Source organism: Poecilia latipinna, unplaced genomic scaffold (genome assembly GCF_001443285.1).
Source record: "Poecilia latipinna isolate Pla-1442-1.1 unplaced genomic scaffold, P_latipinna-1.0 Scaffold3136, whole genome shotgun sequence".
Taxonomy (NCBI): domain Eukaryota; kingdom Metazoa; phylum Chordata; class Actinopteri; order Cyprinodontiformes; family Poeciliidae; genus Poecilia; species Poecilia latipinna.
The window spans coordinates 7761-18265 of record NW_015115752.1 but is presented as its reverse complement, the minus strand read 5'-3'; the positions used below and the strand labels follow the sequence as shown (position 1 = coordinate 18265).

Sequence of the window (10505 nt, the reverse complement as noted above, 5' to 3'; positions counted from 1 at the left end):
CTTTCCGAAAGACGAATAGCCTTTTTGTTTGCTACGCGGGCCCACTGAAAGGTCATTTTCTAAGCGAAATTTGCTGCACAATTTCACTTCAAAAAACTGGATTAGTCCAAGCTGACATCTGCCTACCAAAGATTTTATCAAGCCGGTGACATGTTTCAAAGATGACAGGTATGTTGAAGGTAATAAGATGGAGGATCAGTGGAGAATAATTTCCTGGAAAAAAGCAGTGGGATTCCAGCCTTCTGACTTCTCGGGCATGTTGAAGATTCATATATTATTTCTCCTGTTCCAGTCATCTAGATAATCCAGTTTATCTTTAAATACAACAGCTTCTACTCTGTCTTGTCCAGGTGTTTCAGAACCTCAGCCACGTTTCCTTATTAGCCGAGACTCATTCTTCCATCTTTTCAACTTGCTCTGGCAAAAGTGACATTTCATTCTTTGTAATTTGGCCTGAATGCTGACTGTCTTGGCTTTGAACTGTTTGGAGAAATCTTCTTTGCTTTCTCATATTGACAATATCACAGATTCAAGCCAGTTGGTTTCCTCCTTATCAGCTGCCATTTTGAGATCCATTTGTTTGGATCCATTGATATTACTCAGCAAAGATGTTCTGTTTCTACAAAGACTGCACTGTGCCATGCACGTATCTGCAGATAAGTGCATGGCACAGTGCGTGGCTTAGTTTAAAGATAGAGGTTTCACATAAATAAATTCAGTATTAAGAACAACTGAGATGGAGAGGCAAACCAGATCTGCTGGCAAACCAGCAGATCTCATGATTGCATGACCATCCTTAGCCATGCTTCTTTCTTCTGACCTCTAACCCTTGAGCTGCCTGTTCAAGGGTCAGAGCATGTGGTCTAAAAACAGCACAGTGGTCTCCACTGTGCTGTTTATTCTCTAACAATGTTCTGAGGCTGGAAATAGATTAGCTGAATTTACTTAGTTGACTTCTGAAGGTAAAAAGTTCAATAGTATTTGTTTAGTCTGCACACTATTCTTTTCCCATTTTCTTTTTTTTTGCAAGATAAATTATTTGAAAACTATTCATGCTATGTCTGTGTTGGTGTTACATTAAAATCCAATAAAATGCCAATAATCAGCAATCTGAAGCAGGGGTGATTCTAGACCTTTAGGGGTGCTTAGTCCCCAACAGGGCTAAGACCCATGAGAAGATATTAGTTGGTGCAGTTTTCTAAATCTAACTGCTTATTTACATACATTCACAAACAAAATTAAGAGACATGTCAGTAATTCATAGAATAAAAGAACAATGTTCATTTTTCTCAAACATATACCTATAAAAAATATCTATGACTGAATATTTAAAAACTACATTTAATTAGTATAATTTCTTCAAAACCCTTCTTGGCCCTGTTCTAGAACCGCCCCTGGGCTGCAGGTCTGGGTCTGGTGCATTTTTGCTTAGCATGTTTTTTCTTCATTGACAGGTTGTCAGATCATCCAAACTGGTAAACGACATTAATAAAATATTAGTGAAATAATACATTAAATGACCACTGAACAGTTATTCATAAAATATATAAATATTTCTGAATAAAACACACAAAGAAATGTAATGTAGGAAATATCTATGTAACTGTTAATCTATTAGTATGATTTGTTCTTTAAATGGCCACTTACTTTGGCTAATGCTATTATTTATTAAATATCATCCAAACTCAACATCCTAAGCAAATAATCAAACCACAATAGTCAACTAAAATCACAGTAAGAAACTTAATCAATCATAGCAAAATGTTCTGTACCATATCAGCCTCAGGAGATGATCAAGGATGAAGAGACACTGACGTCTGGTTCTAACGGGTCTGCAGTTCCTCTCCTGATCCATTCTGTCTATCATACAGCAGCACACTGCGCCACAAAGGACACTTTTTTTTTTTTTGTCGATCGATGTACAGTATCCATTCTAACTGAAATTGTTCAGCTTATAATGCGCATCTTTTCACTCATGTCTGTTTTTTTGGAAGCGTTTTTGCTTCTAAGGACATGGAATCAGGTAGAGGACGTTTTAAAAAGACACAGGTGGATAGCAGCTCACTACAGCAGCGTAGTGTCCATCTCTATGCAACCGTAACGTTCAGCGTCGGTCCGTAGCATTCAGGGGGTCCTTTAGCTCCCGCCACAATCTAATAGCTGATCTTAATATTTCCTGTGTTTTATTTTGGTCATTATTGTTACACTTAGTGTTGATGTGTGTATGATAGGCATGTCTATCAGACAGTTATGTATCGGTTCAATACGGGACGAACATTTAATGGCCAAATATGAGACGACTCCGTGTTTTACGGGATGGGTGGCAACCCTATTCAGGGGTGCTGGGGTATAGTTTTAGGACTAGAAATGCCACTGATCTGAAGCATGAAACAGCTTGGTGTACCTGCGGTGTGACTGTGGCTGGTGGACATGTGGGCCAGGTACAGATGGCCAATCAGACAGGCGCTGTTAGCCTGCAGCCCCATGGCTCCAGAGAAGGTGATGACCTGCAACAAAGAAAAAGAAACAATGTACTGTTTTCCAGCATGATGGGCATTAATGTAGAGGAAAAAGTAAACAGTTGCTGACACTAAACCAAGAGGAGATAATATTAAGTAATATTCTGGCCAATCACAGAGCTTTAAAAGGCATAGAGTGTCCATTCCGATTTTTTTTGACTGAAAATTTGCTAAATGTAGCCACAAAGTCGCAAAACTGGCAACAATTGGGTAGCAAAAGGGGATATTGGCTAATTTTCAGATGTAGATTAGATCAGGTTCTCTTTTACAGCCACAATTTTAGTTTATGTTTTATTTTGCATATTTTTGTTATGACATTTGTTTTGAAAGGTTTTAAATATGAAGTGGAATTCAGCATGTTCGCTGGGACACCAGAAAAAAGATGCATGTAGTATGGAAGCATGACTGCAGAAAAGGCAATTTAAGTTTAAAGAATTTGTTTGACCTCATTTCTTCCTCTAAAGAAGGGGCAACCAACTAGGTATGTTTATATGTTTTCATATCAATTTTATGTCGTGGTAGCACTTTATTTGAAAGAGTGTGAATAAGGCTGACAAAGTCCATTAAAAATGCCAACTTTGCATTAAATTATAATTTACAAAATCATGCAAAATTGGCACTTTTAATGGACTTTAAATGCATCTTTTAGAGCAACTTTGCATTAAAAGTGTCATTATTTACCGAATGACACTTCATGACAACTGTCCTAAACATTCATAAAGACTTCTTTATGTTCATGACAGGTGTTATATCATGTTTATGACAGTGTCATGTCAGTCTTATGCACACCCCTTCAAATAAAGTGTTACCTATGTCGTTATTGTACTCATTACACCATCTCATTTAAGTTTATGTTGTATTTTAGTTCGACGGTGGTGGTGTCAGTGGGAAAGAAAGTGGAGTTGTAACAAGAACAACTTTAAAGATTTATATTAAAGCTAACTTCATACCATCACTTAAACTAACTCTTTATTGCCATTAAAAAGAGGTGGAAGTGATATTCTCATTAAGCAGAGACTGGTCACTGATCTCGCAAAATTAAAGAAATCAAGGCTGATTTATGGGTGCACCCATATTTCATAGCCAATCTGGATGCTAATAAGCATGCTAAGAAGAAAGTAGTTGTACCTGGGTTATAGCACGGATGACCTCATTGAGTCTATTCTGCTGCTGGATGGAAAGCTCCAATTCATTCTGGTACTGTAAAAACACAACAGTGACTATTTCTGGTGAAGAGCTGCACTCACCTGCTGCCTGCAGGTGGCTCATGAGTGGCTCTCAGCTCCTACCTGAATCAGGCAGCTCTCTGACCCGACTAAAGCCACCAGCCCGTTGGCAGCAGCCAGCCGCTGCATGGTGGGACATCCCTGAAATACAAAGACAAGGTCTGCATGACTTTAATTGGACCAAACCAGAATGTAGATCTTGCAGCTGCAGGTCTGATCAGAGTGCAATATGAGGAATAGATGCTGATTCATGTGTTGTACCTCAGCCAGCAGGATTTTGATCCAAGCAGCCAGCAGGCGAGGATGAACGTTCTCTGCTTTCCCGTGGCCAGACACTGACAGGCCGTGAACCAACAGCCCAAGAGCCAATGAGAAGCCTGGAGTCTGGAGACAGTGGACAAGCATCAGAACGTCTCAAAATAACACTTTCTATGTACCGTATTTTCCGGACTATAAAGCGCACCTAAAAGCCTTAAATTTTCTCAAAAATCAGCAGTGCGCCTTATAATCCGGTGCGCCTTATGTGTGCACTGAATTCCAAAATCTGTCCCTGACACAGAGACGTAAAGTGTGCAGTACGTACTCTGGCAGCGATAAACCAATCAGAGGACATTACGTAATACGTAAAGTGCGTACGGCAGTAGCAATAAACCAATCAGAGAATTGTTGTCCGAGTTCTGCAGCATACGCCTCTGGTAAAAACCAGATAGGTTTTTCCACACATCACCGTCCCTGTTCATCTGCGACTCCATGCGCGCCCATCTCACTGCTACTGTGAAAAAGGAAGTGAAGCAAACTAATTCGGAGTTTGCCGTCATTCCGGGAGGATTAACAAGAGAACTCCAACCGCTGGACATTGGTGTAAACAGGGCATGCAAAAAGAACTTGCGAGCGCCGTGGGAGCGATGGCTGACAGACTGAACACACATTTACTAAGACGGGGAGGCGGCGCCGGGCGAGTTACGCCACCATGTGTGAATGGATTGTGGATGCCTGGGCTAATGCATCTGCCTTAACTGTTGTCCGAGCTTTTGCAAAAGCCGGAATCATTGCTGAACAGCCACCTGGCAACGAGACTGACTACGACAATGATGAGAGGGAACCTGGCATGTTTGATGGCGAAATTGCCCAGCTGTTCATTTCAGATACAGAAGAGAAGGACTTTGATAGATTTGTGGAAGAAGAATAAAAAATAACGTGAGTGTATTGTTACATAGTCGAATAAAGTTCAACTAACTGTTTTGTTTCCGTTACCTTTTTTATTTATTGACCGTATGTTTTAGCATGCATCTTATAATCTGGTGCGCCTTATGTATGGGTTAAATACAGAAATGAACGCCATAATTGAGAGTGCGCCTTATAATCCCGTGCTCCTTATAGTCCAGAAAATACGGTACGCTAGCTCAACGTCCTATGTGTTTTTAACCTATGGTTATGACTTTGATTAGATAAAAATAAAGTGAAGTAAAAATGAATTTAAAATAAAGTTGGGGTGCACCAATAAATCGGCCGGCCTATAATCAACCCTCATTTCCATAATTTTGGGAGATCAGTCAGTGATCAGTCGATACTTGCATGAGAAACTGATCTCATCCACTGATCTGATCTCCCTCAGCAAAAATCTGAACATCAAGCTTTAACCTTCAAAATATTCTGGCAGTCCTAAAAAAGGTACCTTCTACCAGTTAATAATAAATCCCAGACAACTCAACAGCCCTGACAGGAAGTGAGGCTTGCTGACCTGCTGGCTCTCCTCAGTCAGGTTGCGCAGTGCATTCAGGACCTCCTCGGCCTTGGCAGCATGGATCAGCCCCCAGCTGAAGGCCGACACACTCACACAGGCCACGGAGTAAGACAGGACCTGGAGGAACAGATCAGATCAGGTCAACCACTGCTCACTGAGGCTGAAAAATACTTATAACAATGAACTGATGGGTTCTTTTTAAGTATTTTAATGTAGAAAACAATAAACAGAGCCAGTGTTATGACTGGATCAGTGAGGGAAGCATGTACCTCCTGCAGCATGCGTCCCTGTCCACTGCTGTCTTGCAGCTTGTCCAGCAGCTTGTCTAGGGTTCTGCTGACATGAACCTGCTGCTCCACCCGTCCCCTGCTGCAGAGCGCTGACAGCACCAGGCCCAGGCCCAGCACACAGCCAGTGCTGAGGAATAGGAAGCAGAAAAATGCTCTAGTTACTTGCTGAAATCCAAGACAAACTGAAGCCCTCCGTCTGCAGCTCAGAGTAACAAACGCTCAAGCTTCTGTCCATGAAAATACTGAGAAGAAAAACTGATCTACTGAATCTTAAAATACATCTTCTAGTATTTTACTGCTAGTGAATATCCTCTGGACCTGTCTGCACCAGACTACTAACTTGTTTTCCAGGTTGGGGTTGAAGCAGCAACCTTCCAAGGCATCCAGAGACTTGGACAGGACATCTGTGTCTTCCTGGGCAGAGACATCGCTGAACAACAGAGACAGACTGATCACTGGTTGCATTCATGTGTTTAACTGGGAAATCTTCTCAGAGCCAGTACCTGAGGCTCTGGTGGTGCAGGCTGGAGAGAACCATGCCCACTGCCAGGCCCGAGTGGAACTGGACAGCCTGGGAATCATCTGCAGAGGGGGCGTCCGGCAAGCCGGCCTGCAGAGCTGAGAGGACCTGGACCAGAGCGTCCCTCTGCCACATCACCAGAACTGGGACAAGCAGGGACAGAGCCAGGCTGGCACAGGAGCGGGCAATGGCACTGGCCGTGTTCTCCCCAGAGTACGACCTCTGGGGACGAGCACAGCAAAAACAGATAGATATAGTAGCTTACAGCCACTTCAGCAGATGAAAAGGACATTTTACAACTTTTTCACATGAAAGTTTGTGGGTTATATATTCACACATAAACAATAACACCTCAAAATTCACATACTGTACCTTAAAAATTTTTTGTAAGCTGTATATTAAAGGGATCCATTGGTAGTTTGAACAATAGATAATATTTAAGAAACATTTTTTTCAGATATATAATCAACACAGTAAAAGTCCTGCAGGAAAGGTTTGATCTATTGCCTGGAGATAGTGTGATTAATATTCACTGGTCTTGAAGTCAACTTCATTCCTGATTTGCTCAAATTCACTCAGACATATTCTATTTGAAACAAACAATTAAATCAAGTTAACCTGTTTGTTTGCAAGACACTAAGGGTGTGTTCACACTGCAGCCTGAAGTGACCCAATTCTGATTTTTTTGACGTAATGCGACCTGTATCCGATCTTTTCATGACGGTCTGAAAAGCACAGGTCGGATTATTTTCGAATGTGACCCATATCCGATACGTATCCGATTCAAATGCGACCTAACGTTCAGGTCGCCTTCATCCGAACTGAACGTCACTGATTCTCAACAAATCTCACTATTCTGTGTCCTGATACGCGCAAGAGGGACCTTAAACATGATCAAACTGACTGTGGGTGCATTCACACTGCAGCCTGAAGTGACCCAATTCCGATTTTTTGGCAATTCTGATTTTTTTGCCGGGCCGTTCACACTGCCAGTAATTGCGACCTGTATGCGTTCTGCAGTGTGAATGGGCAAACAATCCTGAAAGTGTCGAGCATGTGCAGTAGAGGGTGCAATAGCGTCAGCGTTCTCAGTGTTCTGCCAGCAAAAAGGAACCATTCCAACAACCAGGGTTCCCAACACTATAAATTGTTTTTACGGTGGAATTTCAGCAACCCCAGCTGCCGGCATTTTACCGTAAAATCTAAGATTTTTTTTTACATTGTGGGGTTGCCATAATTCCACCGTTAAAAAATTACAGGTAAAAATGTTTTTTGTTTTACAGTGAAACACCGGCAGCTGGGGTTGCAGAAATTCCACAGTAAAAAACAATTACGGGTAAAATATGTTTTTTGTTTTACGGTAAAACTCCGGCAGCTGGGGTTGCCAGAATTCAACCGTAAAAAAATTTACAGGTAGAAATGTTTTTTGTTTTACGGTGAGACGCTGGCAGCTGGGGTTCCCGAAATTCCACCGTAAAATTTCAGTAAAATACTGGCTGTCAGTATTTTACCGTATTTTTTAAAATACGGTAAAGTTCTGTCGACCAAAACTTCCAGTATTTTACAGTATTTTCTAAAATACTGTAAATGTCTGTAAACTACAGCTGCCGGTATTTTACCGTATTTCTTAAAATAGGGTAAGATACCAGCAGCTGTGGTTTTCCCTTAGTAAAATTGGCCATATCCTTTTGGTAAATTAAATATGCTGACAGTAGTGAAAAATTAGGTGGAATCCCCCTTAACCTAACTTCACCTTCGTAAAAGCAGGGTCTACCATACAGTTCTCTAAATGTATAACAAATCTATGGTGGGCCTAAAATTAAATAATCCCAAATACATCATTTGGGATGATCATCTCTCGTAATGACGGTGGCGTCGGGTGTAAGAGTTTGCCCTGCAATTAGTGGATTGCCAGTTCAATACCTGGTCTTCCTTTGAGATTTCAGTTTGATATATCAAAGTCATTATAGATTTAATTATTAAAAAACAAAACAAAGTATCACACCAGCATTCTAATCTATGTAAATTACTTCTGCAGTCTGGTTTATGGTTTTACATCATAGACAGTGGCGCAAAAAGTGGGTATGCAGCGCAGGCAACGCATAGGGGCGCTGCACCAGAGGGGGCGTCCAAACCCCGTCTGGAGGGGGCGGCGCTCCAATGATGCCTTCGCATACCCTTCACCGCGCCCTTACGCTCCTTCACCTTGCATCCACCTGAATAATATGTAGTCCTCATGCCGGTGGTTGCAGGTTTGACTGCCGGCCTGGCGACATTTGCCGCATGTCTTCCCCCTCTCTCATAACCCTCTTACCTGTCAAACTACTTTCAAATAAAGACCACTAAGAGCCAACAAAACCTTTAAAAAAATATCAGCAAAATTTGGAATTTTGGCTGATTAATTCAGTTAATTTTAAGGTAATTAGCTGCAGGCAATATTACAATATTTTTTTTAAATGATTTTTACAATTACATTTTTACAATAGATTTCTCAGTTTTCTACATTTCAAAATCACTTGCAATATATATTTATGGAGTTATTGTAATTCCATATATTTTCTACAGTGATGAAGTGCTTATGGAGCTGATAGCGAAAGTTCAAGCTGGAAGACTCCGCCCCCTCCGTTCGCCCATCGGCGTTATGCTCATCTCCGACCTCAGCGCTGGACCTCACCCGGCGCGTCCAATCATCAATCAAGCTCTGCATAAAAGGATCCACACCCAAGCCGTCAGCCGGATCCCAGCTGCGTTCAATCCGTTCATCTGCACGTCACAGCTTCGCGATTCCCTGTCCTTCTACGTCGGCCTGCTGTCATGAAAGCCATTTAGCTGTGGCTCGGCCCCTTCTTTTTCCCCTCAGACGCTCCTCAGATGCAAGAGATTCCTCGATGATTTCAAGCAGCGTCTCCTGCCTCGATAATTTCAAGTAGCGTCTTTCCCCTTTCTCTCGCCTGACTGGGATTTCTCCATCCCCGCTCCCTCGCCACCTACTCCACGATCCACCTCTGGCAAGCGGACACGTGATCCCACTGTTTTCAACCCGCACCGTCTTTCTTCGCCTCAGCGCCTTCACACCAGTGCCACTATGGATCAGCCACGCCTACGGCTTCCCTCTCCTGCAACACCACCAGCCCGCTCAGCAACACCTCTTTGGTTTTCCCTCACTACGCCTGTTTCGGGTACCAGGGTAAGACGTAGCATTCTCATGTCTCATTCGTGTCTCGCAATACTTCGTAGCGCAGACACTTTTCATTAGTTTATCCCTTCCCGAACACTTTGGCCGTATATACATGCGCCACTCAGGTTCTAATGTTCAAGGACTTTTACCCGAACATTGACTTAGTTAAAACATCGTCACCCGTTTCTCCGAGGCGTCTTTAAACATAACATGAGTTCTAAGTCACTGGGTCTACACCAGTGCGTCAGCAGGTGACCAGTTGTTGCGTAAGAGCTGCAAAGCGTTGAAATGCATTAACAATCTGTTTTTAACTTCTCAATACGTTTAATTATGATTCACCTGATGTCCAAGTTATAGCTGAGAACAAATAAAGCTTTATTCCTTCCAATCTGACTGGTTCTAGTTCCATGTTTTCACATTTTGGACACTAAGAATTAAAAGTTTAAACTCAGTCTTATTTATCACTAATTAAAGTTACAGGTTTTGCCAATTGTCACCTTATCTAAACAAAGTGGAAGCAGAGCTTCTCCTCCACTGGCCTGGACTCATGCAGTTTCACGGCTTTTCACAGATCGTGTGAAAGCTGGATCTTCTCCTGATTGTTTCCCACAGAGACAAAGGGAGTTCAAAAAGATCTTAGCAAACAATCTGCTTTAACTACAGGTAACATAAAGGTCAATAGGGCAGAATAAGTTATTAATCTGAAAACTATAATTAGGCTATTTCAATTAAGACATGTTAAGTTTTAAAACTAGCATATTTTAAATGTATTTTCTTAACATGACCTAAACATTTGATTCAATCAGTTAAACTCGTCTGGAGCAGGGGTTCGCTTACAGCGTCTTGGCTGGCCTTCATACCAGCGGCTTGAGGCATAAATTATCATTTGCCTACTCGTGGACTTTTGCCCTGTTGCGACGGCAAAATGTGCAGTAGAGTGGCTTGGCAACGTAACATGAAGTCGGCTAACAATACCTCTTTGGTTCGGTTGAGTCCGTCCAGTGCTTTTACTAATTAATTAAATTCTT

At 41.9% G+C, this 10505-nt stretch overlaps 1 protein-coding gene across 1 annotated transcript in view; it reads right to left on the bottom strand.

Annotated features, from left to right (window-relative positions):
* The window catches only part of LOC106940227 (focadhesin-like), a 43349-nt gene extending 33252 nt beyond the window's left edge, over positions 1-10097 (bottom strand). The window contains exons 1-9 of the mRNA XM_015022908.1: positions 8974-10097; positions 6283-6521; positions 6120-6209; positions 5759-5906; positions 5487-5606; positions 4007-4129; positions 3809-3886; positions 3648-3719; positions 2405-2507 (exon numbers count right to left, since the gene is read on the bottom strand). Of these exons, the coding sequence (XP_014878394.1) occupies positions 2405-2507; positions 3648-3719; positions 3809-3886; positions 4007-4129; positions 5487-5606; positions 5759-5906; positions 6120-6209; positions 6283-6521; positions 8974-9006 (1006 nt within the window). The 5' untranslated portion in view covers positions 9007-10097. The remainder of the gene's footprint in view (positions 1-2404; positions 2508-3647; positions 3720-3808; positions 3887-4006; positions 4130-5486; positions 5607-5758; positions 5907-6119; positions 6210-6282; positions 6522-8973) is intronic.
* Between the last annotated feature and the right edge of the window lie 408 nt (positions 10098-10505).